This window comes from Aspergillus flavus, chromosome 2 (assembly GCF_009017415.1).
Source record: "Aspergillus flavus chromosome 2, complete sequence".
Taxonomy (NCBI): Eukaryota; Fungi; Ascomycota; class Eurotiomycetes; order Eurotiales; family Aspergillaceae; genus Aspergillus; species Aspergillus flavus.
Window position 1 is genome coordinate 2,864,309 of NC_092409.1, and position 18,154 is coordinate 2,882,462.

The 18,154-nt window shown below is 49.7% G+C and overlaps 5 protein-coding genes across 5 annotated transcripts; 3 read left to right on the forward strand and 2 right to left on the reverse strand.

The window, feature by feature from the left end:
- Positions 1-468: 468 nt before the first annotated feature.
- F9C07_2225733 (vigilin) lies at positions 469-4,544 on the forward strand (the record flags this gene model as incomplete). Its single annotated transcript, XM_041289662.1, has 4 exons — positions 469-859; positions 919-1,169; positions 1,224-3,507; positions 3,559-4,544. The coding sequence occupies 4 exons, from the start codon at positions 469-471 to the stop codon at positions 4,542-4,544; spliced, it is 3,912 nt and encodes a 1,303-aa protein (XP_041142739.1).
- A 234-nt stretch (positions 4,545-4,778) lies between these two features.
- On the reverse strand, positions 4,779-6,204 carry F9C07_2925 (cytochrome b5-like heme/steroid binding domain-containing protein). The gene is made up of 4 exons (XM_041289670.2): positions 6,089-6,204; positions 5,661-5,801; positions 5,452-5,578; positions 4,779-5,375 (listed from the first exon to the last, which is right to left on the reverse strand). The coding sequence occupies exons 2-4, from the start codon at positions 5,777-5,779 to the stop codon at positions 5,208-5,210; spliced, it is 414 nt and encodes a 137-aa protein (XP_041142740.1). The 5' UTR covers positions 5,780-5,801; positions 6,089-6,204; the 3' UTR covers positions 4,779-5,207.
- Positions 6,205-6,248: 44 nt separating this feature from the next.
- F9C07_2277453 (ubiquitin carbon terminal hydrolase) lies at positions 6,249-11,718 on the reverse strand. Its single transcript, XM_071510244.1, has 2 exons — positions 10,957-11,718; positions 6,249-10,866 (listed from the first exon to the last, which is right to left on the reverse strand). The coding sequence occupies exons 1-2, from the start codon at positions 11,422-11,424 to the stop codon at positions 7,978-7,980; spliced, it is 3,357 nt and encodes a 1,118-aa protein (XP_071363779.1). The 5' UTR covers positions 11,425-11,718; the 3' UTR covers positions 6,249-7,977.
- On the forward strand, positions 11,719-16,861 carry F9C07_2128757 (vacuolar protein sorting-associated protein 27). Its single transcript, XM_041289663.2, has 6 exons — positions 11,719-12,226; positions 12,315-12,447; positions 12,520-12,801; positions 12,867-13,638; positions 13,691-15,197; positions 15,254-16,861. The coding sequence occupies exons 1-5, from the start codon at positions 12,159-12,161 to the stop codon at positions 14,611-14,613; spliced, it is 2,178 nt and encodes a 725-aa protein (XP_041142742.1). The 5' UTR covers positions 11,719-12,158; the 3' UTR covers positions 14,614-15,197; positions 15,254-16,861.
- Positions 15,110-18,152, forward strand: F9C07_2198233 (FMN-dependent dehydrogenase-domain-containing protein; the record flags this gene model as incomplete). The annotated part of the gene is made up of 8 exons (XM_041289672.2): positions 15,110-15,197; positions 15,254-16,008; positions 16,064-16,284; positions 16,341-16,682; positions 17,058-17,151; positions 17,223-17,277; positions 17,329-17,528; positions 17,580-18,152. 8 exons carry the CDS (start codon positions 15,110-15,112, stop codon positions 18,150-18,152), a joined length of 2,328 nt encoding a protein of 775 aa, XP_041142743.2.
- Between the last annotated feature and the right edge of the window lie 2 nt (positions 18,153-18,154).

Consider the following 18,154-nt stretch of genomic DNA (forward strand, 5'->3'; position numbering starts at 1 on the left):
CACCACTGCACATCAATTATCATTCCTTCTTTGTCAACGGTCGATTTCCGACATCTTCACCCCCCATCCTCTCTTCCCTCTCCCTTATCCTACCCCCCTTCCCTCCGCTTTTGCGGAATTTCTCCTCAATTCCTCTTCACTCTTCTTTTAATCCTGTTATGCACTGATTATATCTTAATCTCAGCCGCCATTTCTTATTGCCCACCTCTGGAATTTTGAGTTGTCAACCTCAGTGACAATTCGCCGTCAATTTTTTCCATTGTATAGGGCTGTTCCAACTTGAACAGCATCCTTTCATTGCTTCTAGGGTTCCGGGTATGAGTGACTGGCAGCCTAATATATCTCAAGCTCGAATCAATTGACGAAATAGTGCCCTAGGTTGATTCGCCTTCCACCCTCCCCATCGCATATAAATTATACGTCTATTATTCCGAGGTCAAGCAGTTTTAATTACGGTCCCCCGGCAGAATGGCTTCTGATCTGTCTAATGCCGACGTTAACGGCGGAATCCCCAAATCTCGGGCTGCTATGCTAGAGGAACAGCATGCACGTGATGAGGTCCATAAGCCGACTGTGGAGGATGTTGTGGATGAAGAAGATCTCAAACACCCTCCCCCATCGTCTTCAGTGCAGGACCAGAAGGTGGATGCCCCAGCGCAGAGCCCGGCACCTACGGAAGTCCCCGCCCCCAAGGCTGCCCCTAAGAAGGCTCCCGCCTTTGATGTACAATCGGAGGAGTTATTCCCTGCTTTGGGAAGTGGTCCAAAGCCCAAAGCGCCTGCTGCATCTGCATGGGGCGCTAGAGGTCCTTCAGCGGCCGCCGCCGTTGCCAACGGCATTCCTGGTGGTTCCCCGGCAGGTAAGTTTTTCAACATTCGTTTTCGAACACTTGGACATGGCTGACTGGCCATGAAATAGCACAAGGCCCCCGCATCATGAGCCTTCCTGGCAAGCACGTCGAGCAGCTCCGACTAGCGCCCTCCCAGATGCTTCCCCGAGGACAATTGAAGAAACCCCTGCGGGATATTTTGCGGGATATCTCGAGGCGGTCGAAGGCCAACGTTGACATGCGTGGTGGCCCCGGTGGCTCTATAATCTTCGAGGGTAAGGGCTCAGTAGATGCCGTCAGACAAGCTCTGAAGGAGGTCGCACAACAAGTCGGCTCCAAGGTATGTTAATGACCCCCATGATTTTTGATCGGTCTGGATTAACTTTGAATTCAGCAATCGGTCCGCGTCCCAATTCCTACTTCTGCCCGTCCTCACATCATCGGTAGACAAGGTGCTGTTGTACAGGATATGCAGCAGCGGACCGGTGCACGTGTGCAGGTTCCCCGCGTCGATGAGTCTGCGGGACAGGTCGAGGATGACGAGGATACCATTGATGTCCTCATTGAAGGCGATGCTGTTGCAGCTGAAATGGCTCGAAGGGAAATTGAGGCCATTGTGAAGGAGAGAGCTTCGAACATGAGTCTGCGGCTCAAGTCTATCCCTCCTGAATTCTTTCCTTTCATTGCAGGAGCGCACAATGCGAACCTCAGAGATATCGAGCAGCGCACTAATGCCCAAGTACATGTTCCTCGGTATGATACATGGCAAAGCCAGCCTCCACCTCAGGAGGCTGATCCGGGTCATGTTCAGTTTGTCGCAATCCCTGAAAAGCACATCCATATCAGCGGAGAGCGTGCTGCAGCCCAGGAAGCCCGTGCAGAAATTGAGAGGCTTGCTGCTGATCTCCAGCGCCAGTTGACTCTTCGTCAACTTGCTATCAACCGTGGCCAGCATCAATTCATCCTTGGTGATAACGCTGATGCTCTGCATGAGTTCCTTGCTGACACTGGCTGTGCGATCGTTCTTCCACCTGCGTCGGATGACAGCGAATTCCTTACGATTACTGGTCCATTGGACTCTATTGAGAATGGTATTAACCGGGCAATGGATCTTGCCACGAGTATGCAAATGGCAAGCATTGATCTGTCACGTCAGCATCCGAATGCTCCCAGTGGAGCCCACGCCCATGCGCGTGCGCTTACTCGTTACCTGAGGCAGCGACAGATCATCAAAGAATTGGAGAGCATGTACGACGCTCGTATCGCACTTCCCCCAAGTTCTGATGGCCCGGTCACTTGGGAGGTTTATTCTAGGGACGGCAAAAACACTATTCGGGCGCGGTCCGATATTATGAACCTTGTTCATGCTCATCCTCCAGCAAGGCTTCGCCACATCTCTGTTGACCCCTATTTCCACCCGTACATTCGGTCTCGGGCTATCCCGAAACTACAGGAGGAGTATGGCGTCCATGTTCTCACCCCCGAAGAGCTCGATTGCCCAGACGTAGTGCTCGTTTACGAAGGACCGTCAGCTACGGCTTCCCAGTTCGAAGTCCCGCGCCAGCGACCAACTGCTGCTGAACTCGCCGCTTTCGAGAAGGCTCTTCAAGAAGCTCAGGAGTATCTCTCTAGCGTGTTGGGTGACCAGAATGATATCGTGGCAAAGTCTGTGACTGTGCCGGCCAAGTATCAAGAGAAGGTAAGAAAGTTCATCGCTCGTGAAGAGCAGGCGAAGGGTGAGGATTTGATACCCGTTCGTGCTCTCGTCGCAGAGCCGAGTGGCCGTGGTGCTGAATGCGAGGTCGCACTGCGCGGTCCTTCTCGTCTCGTGGAAGAGTTGATCTCAAAGTTGCAAGCGTTTGTTACCGAGCAAGAGAAAGATGACCTGGAGAGGGGGTACACAACTTCGTTTGACTTCCCTCAGAAATTCGCCAACTTCCTCATCGGTAAAAAGGGTGAAAACATCAACAAGCTCCGCGAGGAGTTTGATGTGGATATTAAGGTGGAGAACGGCAAGGTTGAGGTTAAGGGCCCCAAGGCCAAGGCCGATGCCGCTAAAGCTAGAATCATCAACTTGGGAAAGAAGCTGGAAGATGAAACTACGCATATCTTGAAGATCCCCGCCCAATACCACCGTGAGCTTATCGGTCAGCAGGGTAGCCAGGTCAACAGGCTTCAAGACCGTTATCATGTCCGAGTTCAGTTTCCCCGCGCGGCACCCATTGTTGCGGACGACCAGTCTGTCGAAGCATCTAGCGAAGCGGGCGGATCCCGGCCTAGCCGACCTCAGCAGGGTGCTGATGAAGTTATTGTGAAGGGTCCTAGCAAGGGTGCCGATGCCACCCGCGATGAACTTCTTAGCTTGCTGCAGTGGGTCGTTGACCACTCTCACTCTGGCTCGGTGTCTGTTGCTCAAAGCCAGATCCCATCATTGATCGGTCAACGCGGTCGCGAAATGGATAAGCTCCGCGCTGACACTGGTGCCCGAATTGATGTACCTGGGGCCGATGATACTCCAGATGCCTCGGGTCGGGTGCAGATCAAGATTAAAGGAACGAAGAAGCAAGTCGAAGAAGCCAAGAAGATCCTGGAGCAACGGTCTAACGAATTCGACGCCACTGTCACCAAGACTATTGACATTGACAAGAAGTACCACAAATCCCTGATTGGTGGCGGTGGTAAGTTTGCTCATTTATTTTCATCCTCTTTCAATTGCTAATTATGGCCAGGTGCGAACATTCGTAAGATTGTGGCTGATGCTGGTGGACCTACTGATGGTGGCGCATCCCGTATTGTCAGGTTCCCACGCCCTGAAAGCGCTGAGACTACTATTAAGCTTGAAGGAAACGGCCAAGTCGTTGACAAGATTATTGCCGCCATTGAGGAGTTTGTGAAAGAACGCGCAGATCAGGTGACGGCGAACGTCGAAGTTCCTTCTACTCAACATCGACTGCTCATTGGACGCGGTGGAGAAACACGACGTGGTATTGAGTCGAAGTTCAACATTACGCTCGATATCCCTAAGCAAGGCTCTGGACGTTCCGATATCAAACTCAAGGGTCCTAGCAATGCTGTTGCAGAGGCCAAGGAGCACATCCTTTCCATGCTTAAGGACCAACAAGGGGAGACCGTGGAGGTCCCTCGGCATTTGCATCATGCTATTTCCGACAATGGCTCTTTCTTCCGTCGGCTTCGTAACGACTACCAAGTGACCGTGGATCATGCTGGCCAGCAAGTGCCATCCAAGCCCTCCTCGGAAGACACCCGCGGCGCAGTCAACGGCGGTTCATCTCTCCCATTGATTACCGATGAGCCTGACCAAGCCGCTGATGCTCACTCATGGAAGGTTGTTGAAAACGCCCCTGCAGCCAATGACCCAACCCAGCCGGCTACCATCCCATGGGTGTTGGCAGGAAATCGTGATAACGTGGCGAAGGCGAAGGCGGCTCTTGAAAAGGCCATTGCCAATGCATCGCAACAGTCTGCGACTGGCTACCTAATCTTGCCCGACCCCAAGACATACCGCTTCGTTGTTGGACAAGGAGGTAGCCAGATCAACGCTATCCGTAAGCAGACTGGTTGCCGAATCAATGTGCCCAAGGATCAGGCTAAGGGTGAAGCGATCGAGGTCAAGGGAAACAAGGAAAGCTTGGAGCAGGCCAAGGACATGATCCTGGAGGCTGTCCGGGCTGGACTGGAAGGTAACTCCCGGTGATGCCCGGAGGCTTAATATTTCACATATTGGTGATGAAATGAGGTTCTGGCGAACAGAAAGCCAAAAATTCTATTCTTCTTGTGTCTTATGTCCGTGAAAAAATTGTGTTATATACTTTTATTACTTGCATTGGAGGCACTCGCCGACTTGGATATTCTGTACTTAAGCATTCCATTCTTCTCACGAGTATATACCTATTTCTGAGTAATATGCTTTTTTGTTCTTAATTCTATTGTAAGACATAAAGTTAAACTGTAGTTCTATATGGTTATTGTGGTAGGGACATTGACTGGTCCGCTTTGTGCACGAGTAAGAAAAAAAGGCCGGACTAATAAGATAGAGCGCGATCTATTATTTAAAGTAAATGATAAAATAAAGAAGCAATCGGAGCCTCCTCTTCTACTACATCGCAGAGGCACGAAATGGTTATTGTCATAACAGTTCCAAAAGTCTTCGGTCTTCCTTGATTTCGCAAATCCCAAGATAACAAACAATTAAAGCAGTATCTGCAGTGGATATCACCAAGCAACCCACCCGATGCCGAACGGAAAGCACACCGAGATGGTCGTACGTTTAAAAAAACGCAAGGTCGTATTGAAAAGTTCGTTCTTAATTATTTTTATTTCTTTTTTATTTTTCTTGTTCCCCGTCATCTACCTTTCTCTACTGGGCTTCAGAAGCGGCGTTCAGGTACTGGTAAGCACCGTAAGCGACGGCACCACCGATGAGAAGGAAGGCGTAGAGGCCAACACCGAGGCCGGTAGAGCTGCCGGAGTTGGAGGAGGCGTTGGTAGTAGCCTGGGCGTGAGAACGGGGAGCAGGGTCGCCGGGCTGTTAAGCAAAGCGAAAGTGGTTAGCGGTAGGCGACTTTTTATGTTTCCTTGTTTAAGTGAAGCCATTAACATACCACGCGCTTGAGGTTACCGACGAGGAGACCGTCCAGGATCTCGCGAGCCTCGTCACTGTGACCAACGTCCTCGAAAGCCTCAGTGGCATCCTGACCACCAACATCGAGCAGGACTTCCTCACCACCGCTATATGCAATGTCAGTTTATGGACCGATATGAGACTCGCACTGGTTGAGGGTTCATATGATGGGGAGTGTCGGGAACGTACGGGTGCTCATCGACGAAAGAGGTGCAGTCGTAGACCTTGTCGTGGATGACCATGTAAAGATCCTTCTTGGTGTTGTGGCCGGACACCTCCTGGAAGGTGAATTCCTTGTTCTCAGACATCTTGTTTGGGGGGGTATGAAGACTGCAGGAACGGGAAATTGTTAGCGATAGCACTTTTAGGGTTATAGGCGTGAAATTAATAGACAGATAAGGAGTATGGCTCGCGGGACGATTAAAAGATATCATCCAGGGGTGGTAGCGTTCACCAACGAAGTACCGAGAACCTGCCCCGGGTGAATTACTGCGCAGGGAATCGATGGCGGCATGAACAGGGAAGAAGAGGTTCTCCTCATCATGCGCCCCCGTGTATGTATTACATGTGTCTAGCCCGAAGGGTCGGAATGCGAAAAAGGACAGAGTATAACTTACCAAAAATCTAAACTAAAACACAGACAGAAGCGCTGGGTGGGAAACCGCGAGGAAGGTCGGGAATTGATAGGATGGGAAGACCGGTGAGAGGAAAGGAGGAGGAGAAAAGTCGAGGCTGACGCTCAGGGAAAAGAAGAAGAGAAGAGGAGTGGAAGATGATGAGAGAAAGTTGGGGGAGACTGCGGCTAACGTGATTCGACAGCGACTCCGCCTAAGGCCCTCAGGTACCTCAGGCCGTTTGTTGGTTTGCTCTGTTTTTTAACTTGCCGTGAATCTCTCCCGTCACAGGTCTTTATGTGCTTTATCCTCGGGGAAGGTCTACTTGAGGCACTTTCTGGCTAGCCATTCGGTATACTGGATTATTATTGACCACGGTATCTCTAATTCCTGGTTTTGAGGTCACTCCCTCCTTCCATCTAGGGAGTTCCCTGTATGCCGTACCCATAGTAGTCCCGGTACCTATCTCGACGCCGACAAGTGGCCTGATAGGGACCATGGGTCAGCGCGCCAATGAGCGGTGGCTTATTAGGAGTCTTAGTCAGAGGTACTTTAGGTTTCCGACCGCCCAAGTGCAAACTAACCAGACCGAGTCAAGCGCCTTAGTGAATCCTTCATGTGCGGAGGATCTGAAAGCCTTGAGGGCTGGACTCGGAACTTACTTAATCGATCGATTACTTTCGAGTTTGAGTGAGGGGATCTGCTTATGGATTAAATTGCCTATTCTGGTCTACAGCCCCCAATCAGGAAATTACCCTGCCCACGTATCGATCCCATTTCAACTTCAAGTACTGAAAAGAACATTCTTATGGCTTTTCTAAAATAATCCAGGATCAACAGGATCAGCTAGCTTTCTCGCTATTTGGTTCCACCATAGATCAAATTTCATGACATCTAGCATAATCTAAACCTGTTCACTGTATTGTGCCTTGTTTTTCTTTTTCACATGCGGAACTATTATAATTCAGATACGAAGGATATTCATCACATGGGAAGCAAAAGCCCTAGGTAGAAAACCTATGCTACCTAGGTATATGCCACATTCGAGGGAATTTCTCATCAAGCGGAACCGTTGATCGTAGAAGCCGTTATAGAACGTCTAATTCCGCGTTCTTGATCACTTTATCAAGACCCGCTGCCCGGTATCAGCGCCGCCCTTCGAAGGATAACCGCAATAACCTCGGGGGACACCCGTCTCCACGCTTGTCGGGTACCGCTCTCGGGTTCGTTTGCCCGAGATGGATGGTCTTCCCCGCTCTCCGCTGCGGAGATGGTTTTTGAATTAGGTAGATGTGATCTTCCGTCGGGGTTGGATGTTGATTGATCCGGCTATGCAGATAGTCTTTGAGCTGTACAATATGATAATCTGCTATTTGAGGACCATCGTACATACATACATTGGAGGTTTGTTACAACGATGTGTATTTGGTGCACTGATCACATTGTGTCGATCTGAGTGGTTAGACAATACGGATACTAGACCAAAATAAAGCGGCACATATGTCTCTGCCTGTACTCTACACACCGTGAAGCAAGGCTTAAAAACAGCCATGGCACCATGCTTTCATACACGGGTCTTTCGAATTGGTCTAATGCTATCTATAAAACCTAGTGTAACAACTGCCCTTGTCATTCCCATGTTCAATGACTTCGTTCAACAACCGAAGGAGACCTATATACAGACGCATCCAAAATCAACCACAATCAAAACAAAAACTCGCTGAAGGACTCATAATGGCTCAACACGCTCAACATGCTTGCCGTGAAACGTAAAGAGGAAATGCTCGTTATATGCTCATATCACGTGTCCACCATAACAACGGCAATGCCAACTGGGATATAGAACTGATGCTCTCAGTCCGAAACCAAAAAGAGAAGGAAAGTCTCATCGCTCATTTCGCGGGAACGCGCTCATAGAATACAATGTATGCTTGTTCGTTCTGCAGTCGGTCTTTGTTTCGCAGATCGCGAGGATTGAAATCGACAGTTCGCTCATCATCGAATCTCCGCCAACACTGCCGCGCACCGTCTCGCACCAAAGATATGTAATGTCCGCTGCTCATAGACGACCCAATATGGCGTAGCACACCATATGCATCGTACGTAAACGGGGGTACAGTCGCCAGGGTAGTATCGTGTGGCATCGTTGCCTTGGGATCACCATTCGACTCCGGGCTTGGCGGTGAATAAACAAAATCATCCATCCGCAGACCATGTAAAGGAAATTCAATAGGAGTGTGAATCTTCCGAGCGGTTTGTGTCTTCGACGCTGAGAATCTCTTGAAATGAATCACCAAGATTTGCGGAGCCCGCGTGATAATAATCTGCTTCGTTGCAACCCTTTCGCATTTGCAGTAAGGACACTTCCACACCTCGTCGCCACTCAACATCTCTTCTTTACAATAGCTGCGCAGACATTGATAGATATCACCAGTCCCGGACGACGGAATTTCAACGCTAATGCTGTAGAAAGCCTCGTACGTCGTGGATGTCCGCTTGCACGTTGTACAACGGAGCCGGCTAGCATGTTGACCAGCAAAAAGCGAAGAAATGAAGGACTCTTCTCGGTGACAGTACCGATCCCATTCAATCTTTGAGACTTTGGCAACAGGCATCCTCTCCCGCTGCATCTCCTCTTCAAATGTCAGCGGCCTCAATGGGCTTCTCTGCCAATTAATGTTTAAATCCTCGTGTAGACAATCAACAGTGAAGTCAAAGAATTCTTTGGCATCCTGCTGTCGATCGATGGCCCATTCCTGGTTTAGCCTTCCGCAGAAGTTTCGGAACGAAGTAGGAACAATGACTTCCACATCACCCTTCCACAAGGACCTTATGAGATTGGCAAAAAGCCCCGGCATGACTCCCTGTGAGCCTTTCCAGTTCTTCTGCACATAGTATCGAAATCTGTTATCAACAAAAAATCTACTCAACATCATCGTCGCATTCAAGCATTGTATTGTTGAGTTCATATAGCAAGTTACACCAAAATTAGCAAGACCAGTTCTCGGCAACTTTGCGCGATATATTGAACTTGGAGTGTAGAGGGCAGTCTTGGTAGCAGAATTCTGCCGCGCCAATGTAGGCTGGATTTGCCGGCCATCGGTAACACCGCTATAACTTGGCCGTGGAACCGCAGGTGGAGGTCGGGAGGGAGCAACAGGGACAGGAGCAGCATAGTTAGGCATAGGCGGTACTGGTGGCCGGGCATGTGGCGTCACCATTGATTCTTGGATAGCATGGGGCTCCGGGAAGCGCCGTAGGAAGTCTTCATAGGTATGCACGAATGGCGTAGGAGGCTCATTTGTCTCTTGTCCCTCGGGCTCCTCGGCCATTGGCTCCTCTTCGATATATGTCGTGGTGTCAATTTCTTCGTTCTTTGACTTTTCCATCCATGCGGTGAGCTCGTCTGGATTCAAGGGTTTATATTCGCGTAGCCGTCTCTTCCTCACTTCCAAGCTAGAATTAGCGCTCACCATAGTAGGAACTCTCCCAAGAGGTCGGCCGGGTCTCGCGACTGGGCGCTTTTTCTGGAGCGAACCTAGCACAGTAGCTGTGGAGGATGTGGCAAGGGATTGTTGCCCAAGGAGATCGATCCATGCATCAAGGCCACCCAGCAAAAGAGCCGGAGGACGACCGTCCTTCAAAGGTTTATAGGCATTAAATTCATATAGTGTATCATAGAGAGCCCTAAGATGTGGCGCTGTTGTTCCAACAGGGGATCCGGCGAGGTAGCTGACTGAATCGGTGGACTGGTCATAGTAGACTATCATGTCAAATTCGTTCCGTTTCTCGAATAGAGACTGTTCATGCTCAGGCGACACTACTAAACGCTCCTCAAGCTCCTCCGCCGATACGTTTTCTTTCAGGGCCACTGGTTCGATGCAGATGATTGATTTCGCGTACACATGTCCACTATCGTACTGATCCCGGGGGCGCACGTCGATCAATAACACGTTATATCTTCGGAGATAGTCGAGTAGGTCTTGGGCGCTGATGGCAGTGCTGTGTGGCAAATCGGCAGTGTTACTTCTGTCTTCTTTCAACTGGTGAATTCCATTCGGGGTCCGTGACCTATAAGGATTGTCGTCGAAGCCATTACGACTTGGGCTGCCCCGGGGTGAATTAGCGAGATGGGAGTATCGGGGGTTGACTGGACGGGAGATTTCGGTTGAGGTCCTAGGCGGGTTTGAAGGCGGCTGAGATGGGACTGTCCAGATTGGACTATAAGCTGGATCTGGTGCACGAGGAAGCGACGTATCGAGGGGGACTTTGGGAGGCAGGACCGGACCATTATGTGATGGCCCCATGCTTCGGGGTCCTAGAGGCCGCCGCGAGGGTGAAGCAAGGTTGGGGCTATACGGCGACCCTTGAGGCATATAAGACAACGGCCGTCTAGGAATATCGCCATTATGGCTCTGCGTAGTATTTTGACCTTTAATTGTTGAGAACGAGTCATTCGTAGCGGGCGGTGATGCTCTTAGTTTGGCGAACCGCTGGGCCAACATATCTTCTGCAGGCGCCGAGTATCTATTCGGTCTCTCTTGTAAACCCAACGACCGCTGAAACTCCGACGGGCTAGGCATTCGTGTTGACTTATCACCTTGTTCGGTTTGACGACCTCTTGGACTGAGGCTTCGAAGCGTACCAGCAGGTATTAGCTCTGAAGCAGGTCTTGAATAATTATGTTCGGTTACAGTCGTAGGCTGTACATTGCTTCTGAGATTGTCTTCCAAGATTTGTTGCTTGATATCGTCCATAGTCCCTTGCTTTGTCCGCACAGCCTATGATCTTGCGGTCAATCAAAAGCGCGTGGAACAATGCGAACCAAAGATTGCTGTAACCAATTGAATAAACACGACTGGGATCCATACCATCATTAAATTTGCGAACTGCTTGTACCAATCTGAGCGCTGGCTGGCAGTCGTTCGATAATCTGGGTGGTGAGGTATGATGTTGATAGTGATCTCGGAAGCCCGAAGGTACTGAACGTAAGCTTTGTCCGGTTGGTCGTTATCAGCAAATCTCCTAGCATTTTCTATTGCGTCTTGGGCTCTGTTGAGAAGGAGGTTGAGCTGTAGAGAGTTAGCAATCTTGCCTGGGTGTTTCACGGAATCTTGGGTGGGGTAGCATACTGAAGAATCCTCATTCACATCCAGGGCCGCTGCTTCGTCTTGAAGGTCCTTTATATTAGAAAATCGTGGAGATTGATAACCGGCTGGAGTGGCATGGTTGCTGCTCGAAAGCGAATCTGGTCTGCTAATTTGGCCCCCAGGGTGGCCGATATTTTCCCACGGCGCAAAACCCGGTGGAGAGGGCAAAGCGGCTGCATCTGAGGACATTATACAACGGTTGGTAAAAGCATTTCAATCGATACTATACATAACCAAGAGCGCTTCGAAAAGCTCGGCGGGGAAGCGTCGAGGAATCAGTCGGTCTTTGGAGGCGGTAACTGGCTCTGAGACACGTTTGGGCAATTATCGGGGAACGTTAGGCACAAAACGAAGGAAAGGATGAGACGTGAAAGAATGTATGAGATATCAAAGAAAACTGGACGGCTGAGGATTAGGTATAAAGGAGAACGAGATCCTCAGTAGGAAGGCAGACAGATTGCGGGATGTTTCTGGGGTAAAAACTGTAAGTTACACCTGACAACATCAGAAGGATAAGAAGGATAAGGCGGCACAATAACGGTATCGATACTCACCGCCCACAACTATGACGCCACATGCGTATGCTTAAGAGTTGAGTCAGCGCAGGCCTTACCTAACGAAGCTTAGCCGTCACTTACTCCGTTAGGCAAGTTGGTACCTCAGTCGATAGGTATCGATGGATCTGCCTGGAGCTTGTATCAACTCCTCCCTCTCTTCCCCTCCCAGACCTGGTATTTCTTTAGAACACTTCCTCGAACGCCGAGAGAAATCAGTTTTATCCTGTCGCCTTCGCAGCACATAGTCTACGGTCACGATTCCCACATTTCCCCGTCATTTAACGCCGCTACCCAACGTCATAACTATTCGTCGCTGGACCATCCTTCGACTACCAATCGCGCCCTTCTGATAACAATACCGTCGCCATGGCGGGCTGGTTTTCCTCATCCTCTCCCATTGATGATCAGGTGGAGAAGGCCACCTCATCTTCTTTGTATGTTTACGCACGATGTTTTCTCATCCCTAGGATTCATTGTCGAATGGCAAAGTCGATCGAATCCCGGTTCTAACCACTACACTAGGGAGGATATTGCCCTCAACTTAGAGGTTTCAGACCTCATTCGGTCAAAGAGTGTTCAACCTAAAGATGCGATGAGGTCTCTGAAACGACGACTGGAAAATAAAAACCCGAATGTTCAGTTAGCGACATTGAAGGTCAGTTCCCCGCCACTAACTCGGAAGCGCTCATTCGCTTTCCAATGTGTACTGATATATTCTATACTGTAGTTGACAGATACTTGCGTTAAGAATGGCGGAACACATTTCCTCGCCGAAATCGCTTCTCGCGAGTTCATGGACAACCTCGTCTCCCTTCTGAAAGCGGAGGGTTCTCCGCTTAACACGGAGGTGAAAGAGAAAATGTTAGAATTGATACAGGACTGGGCGATGGCGGCTCAGGGCCGTATGGACCTAAGTTATGTCGGAGAAACATATCGCAAGTTACAAGATGAGGGTTTCCGATTTCCACCAAAGACCCAAATCAGCGGGAGTATGCTTGAGAGTAGCGCGGTAAGTGTAACCTGTTCTTCAGCTACAGCGACCTTGGATTTACTAACATTAGACGCTGTATGGAGCCCCCGGAATGGATTGACTCAGACGTCTGTATGCGCTGCCGTACGCCGTTCAGTTTCATGAATCGCAAGCACCACTGCCGGAACTGTGGTAACGTCTTCGACGCTCAATGTTCCAGCAAAAACCTTCCTCTACCTCACCTGGGAATATTACAGCCTGTGCGTGTTGATGATGGGTGCTACGCAAAACTGACCTCGAAACCATTCACATCCTCTGGATTGTCGGACCGATCCGCCTTCAAGAATAACTCTATCACAAAGTCTAGCGTAATGGAACCGCGTACGGCGCGAGCGGAGGGCGGTTTTGATGATGACCTACGTCGGGCTTTGCAGATGAGTTTAGAGGAGGCGCAGGGTAAAGGATCTACTGGTTACGTCCCACAGCCGAAGGTTGCCCAAGAGCCGCCTCGGGCTTCTAGCCAATCCAGGATCGAAGAGGAGGAGGATGCAGACTTAAAGGCCGCTATTGAGGCATCCCTACGCGATATGGAACAGCATAAGCAAAAGCACGCAGCCGCTCTGAAAAACACCCCTACTACTGAACCTTCCACATCTCGAGATGCACCTGGCACGACATCGTTACCCAAGAATCCTTATGAGCTAAGCCCTGTGGAAGTGGAGAATATCCACCTCTTTGCCACTCTCGTTGACCGACTACAACACCAGCCACCCGGTACTATTCTACGCGAGCCTCAGATTCAGGAGTTGTATGAGAGCATCGGCACCCTTCGACCAAAATTGGCTCGGAGCTATGGTGAGACTATGAGCAAACATGGTATGTTCCTATTTAGGTTTTGAGAATGATGGTATTAACCATGAACGTATAGACACTCTACTTGATCTTCATTCTAAACTATCGACGGTTGTCCGGTATTACGATCGCATGCTGGAGGAGCGTCTCTCAAGTGCATATTCGCAGCATTCACTGGGATATGGGACCGTCCCTAGCGGCCCGCGGTATCCTAATGTGTACCCCTCGATGCCGCCGCATGCTCCCGAAGGGAAGAGTGGAGTTGAGAACTTCTACTATGGGAATCCAAGCGCGGAAAAGCCACCAATTTCTGGGACCCCTTATACCCAGCAGCAACCGGAGGGGGAAGGACTCGATAGAGCTGGAATGCGCGGCGGCACCATGAGCCCCAGCATGTACTCACAGCCCCCTCAGGCTATGCCGCAAAACACATCCTGGAATGGAAACACACAGGCTGCGTCTCCCCAGATATCAGCCGCCAATACACCTTACCCTCAGAGTCCCTCTGCGTATCCTGCCCCAGGCGCACCGACACATTTCTATACAGCCCCCAATCAGCCAGACCAAGATGTGAACCCTTATCAATCTCCCCGACAAAGCGAGGTGGACCCCTCTTATATGCCGTCGCCTGTGACACGGCGCGATTCCTTGTACCAACCAGCTGCACATTCCAACGTTCCAGCACCGAGCGTACCGGAACAGCCACCGTCAGCTGAGAAAATGGCATATCTACAACTGTCAGAGTCTCACCCTATGCAGCCCGGAAGCCAGCCTGCACTTCACCGCCAGCCCACCGACCCAGCAGCCCAGTCTTATTACTACCAACAACAACCTCCACCAACGCATCCAGCCGCTACGTACCCCCAGGGGCAACCGGTGTATCATGGTGCGTATCCTGCCAATGACGCCTCTCCGGCAGGTGGAACTGCCCCTCCAACACATTACCAACAGCCACCACCATCTCGACCCGCAGTTGAAGAGAGCTTGATTGAGTTGTAAGACATGGCGAGTTCCTGGCTTTTGTGTGACGAGAAATGGACTCTTATATCTAATTTGCTATAAATGAACTTCCCTTTTGTGATCATTGTGATACCAGTTGTTTTGGTTGTTAGCAGACCGCAAAATTGTATCCCAACCCTTGATGAATCCTTCTATTTCCGTTTGATCATGAATTTGTATAGGCCCTTCAAAGGCAATAGCACGCAGATCAATAGTCTGCATGTATACTAGTCGAAAAGAGCATAGTGAGCTGGCAGGTGATAAGAATGCGGGGAAAGCTTGGTTCTCCAACCTGATTTATGGAAAATCAATATATTCGAAGGTACATTCACCAGTTCCATACTTCCTTGTAGTAAAACAACCCCCACGTCGCACCCCACGTCACTTTTCCGGGGGCTCATATCGGATATTGAAGCAGCCTTCCTGGTCTAAAACGGCGATGACTTGTAGGCCTGTTGATCCGATATTCCATGCCTTTGAGAAACAAGAGTGAAAGATGCGGTTGACTCGCGCTGAAGTAGAGGGACACAATAGCAAAGCATCTTGCTGGGTTGCAATCCATGGCTCCGTTTATGATGTGACTGGTTGGCTTCCAAATTCAACCTCAATAAGGATTATCTCTGGTTCTAATGCTTTGTAGATTTTGTGGACTCTCACCCCGGAGGTCCCAATGTCATCCTGCGCTGCGCTGGGAAGGATGCTACAGAGGACTTCGACTCGGTACATGAGCAAGAGATCCTAACACAGTCTTTGGCCCCTTCAGCTCTTCGCGGACACATTGAGCCGGGTACTCTAGTGAAGTCGAACGACATCAACGAAACTAAGATACCAAACAAGGATGCAAGCCTGCCTCCTCCGCTAAGCAGCTTGCTTAATCTTCATGATTTCGAAATTGTCGCCGAGAAACACCTTCCCCCTAATGCTTGGGCTTATTACGCCTCCGGAGCCGAGGGCGAGATTAGCAAGCGACAAAACTTCAAGGCATTCCAGAAAGTCTCTCTTCGGCCGCGCATCCTTCGCAGCATTCCGACTGTAGTTACAACGACTACTATTCTGGGCAAGCAAGTTTCATTGCCAGTCTACATGAGCGCTGTTGGCATTGCAAAGCTCGCCCATCCCGATGGAGAACGCGCCCTAGCAGCCGCAGCTGGGAAAGAAGGATTGGCACAAGTGCTTGCCAATGGGGCCAATAATGTTATTGAGAGTGTTATGGATGCGCGAACGAGCCCAGAGCAACCTATCTTTCAGCAGCTATATGTTAACCGTGACATCACGAAGTCTGAAGATGTGGTTCGGCGTGCGGAACGAGCTGGTGCCAGTGCCATCTGGATCACGGTTGACTCTCCTGTTGTAGGAAAGAGGGAGATGGATGAACGATTTAATCTTCAGGTTGAGGTACGACAATTACTATTCAGGGAAGACCGTATTCGACTAACACATTGTCTATCAGGCGAGGGATGACCCGTCTAGAAAAGGGCAAGGCGTTGCCAAAACAATGGCCAACTTTATTTCCCCATTTATCGATTGGGATATTCTTTTGTGGTTGCGGGGCCTCACCAAACTACCTATAGTCATCAAGGGGATTCAATGTGTTGAGGATGCGGTACAAGCATATCACTACGGAGTGCAGGGGATTGTTCTATCCAACCATGGAGGACGATCACAAGATACGTATGTCGAAATTTCAAGAATGTACATTGTTGAAGACAACTACTAATCGATAACAGCGCCCAGGCACCCCTCCTCACTCTTCTTGAGATTCGGCGATATGCCCCGTTTCTCATTGAGAGCAAAATGCAAATCTTCATTGACGGCGGCATTAGACGAGGCACCGATGTGTTGAAAGCAATAGCTTTAGGAGCGACCGCCGTAGGGTTAGGTCGGCCTACGTTGTATAGCCTTGCGGCAGGATATGGTGAACAGGGGGTTCGGCGAGCCGTTGAGATTCTACGACAAGAGATAGAGTCTAATATGGTCTTTCTGGGAGTTACGAATCTAAAGGAGCTGGGACCGCATCTTTTAAATACTGCTAGATTAGAGAGAGACGTGGTTGGGTCTGTGAAGTTGTAGTCTACCAGAGTATAGCAACACATCATACTACCTCAGGTTCCAAGGGCTCGTACAAAACAATCAACTAACAATGTTTGTTCTATATTGAAAGAATTCTTTACATTCATGACAACACTAGTAATCCGCATCCTTAGCATTGGTAAATCACCCCCACGCCCGCCATCGGTCTTCCCCCGAACCCCGCATGGGACTTCTTTAACTTATGTGTATGTCTATCACCATTTCAACGTTTCGTTGCCATATACCAGCTCAAGACACGCTTTACTGAACTCCATTAACGATGAGCAACCAAATTGATATTCTTCTCTACGGCCTAGGAGCGTAAGAGTCTCATTCTTTTCTATCTATGCTGCTCTACTGACAGTTCATGATAGCATTGGCTCCTTCTATGCCTTCATCTTAACCCGCAATGACCGAGTCCGTCTAACAGTAGTAGCGCGGTCAAACTACGATGCCGTTAAGGAAAACGTATGTATAATGATCAGTCAAATGTTAGATTAATCGGGCATAAACCGTTACTGATAGTTTCATCTCTGTAGGGTATCTTCCTCGACAGCGGAAACCATGGGCAGCACAGATTCCGCCCTCACAACGGTAATCTAGCCCATGTGTACATGCATACGCAAAAAGGACTAACAGGCCTAGTCATCAAATCCCTCGATGAAGTATCCGGTCCATTTGACTACGTCGTCTGCGCACATAAAGCCATCGACCAAGAAGCAGTGGTAACCCGACTGCAGCCAGCCATTAACGAAAAAACAACCATTGTGATCATCCAAAACGGCGTTGGCAATGAGGAACCATTTCGGAACACATTTCCCATGTCCTCCATCATCACATGTGTGGTATGCTTCTCTCCAACGAAACGCTCGGTATATGGTACTTACGAATAAAAGACTTGGGTAGGAGCGACGCAAACATCACCAGGAACGGTCAAACACACCAAATCAGAAGATATGCAGATCGGCCTATTCCTCAATGCATCGGTGGATGAAACACTTGAGCGGACTCGATTGAACACATTCGCTTCGCTGTTAGAGGAAGGTGGGACCAAGTTCCAGGTCCTGGAGGATATGCAGCGCCAGCGCTGGGAGAAAGTCGTTTGGAATGCGGCTTGGAACCCTCTCACTACTTTGACCTTGCTCGATACGCAATCTTGGCTCCATTCCAGTACGGATGCGACTCCCTTAACACGCCGTTTGATGCGGGAGGTCATCGATGTTGGTCGCAGATGTGGTGTGCCGTTAGAGTATGGGCTTGTTGATGAGTTGATGGACAGGATTAACTCGTTGCCGGGTGTTGGGAGTAGCATGCAGACGGATTATAAGAATGGTAGGCCCATGGAGGTGGATGTTATTCTGGGATTTCCAGCGAAGAAGTCGAAGGAGTTTGGGATGGAGACGCCGGTTTTGGATATGATTCATGCGCTGATACGGGCTGTGGATGGTCGTGTGAGGGCTTCTTTGTAGAC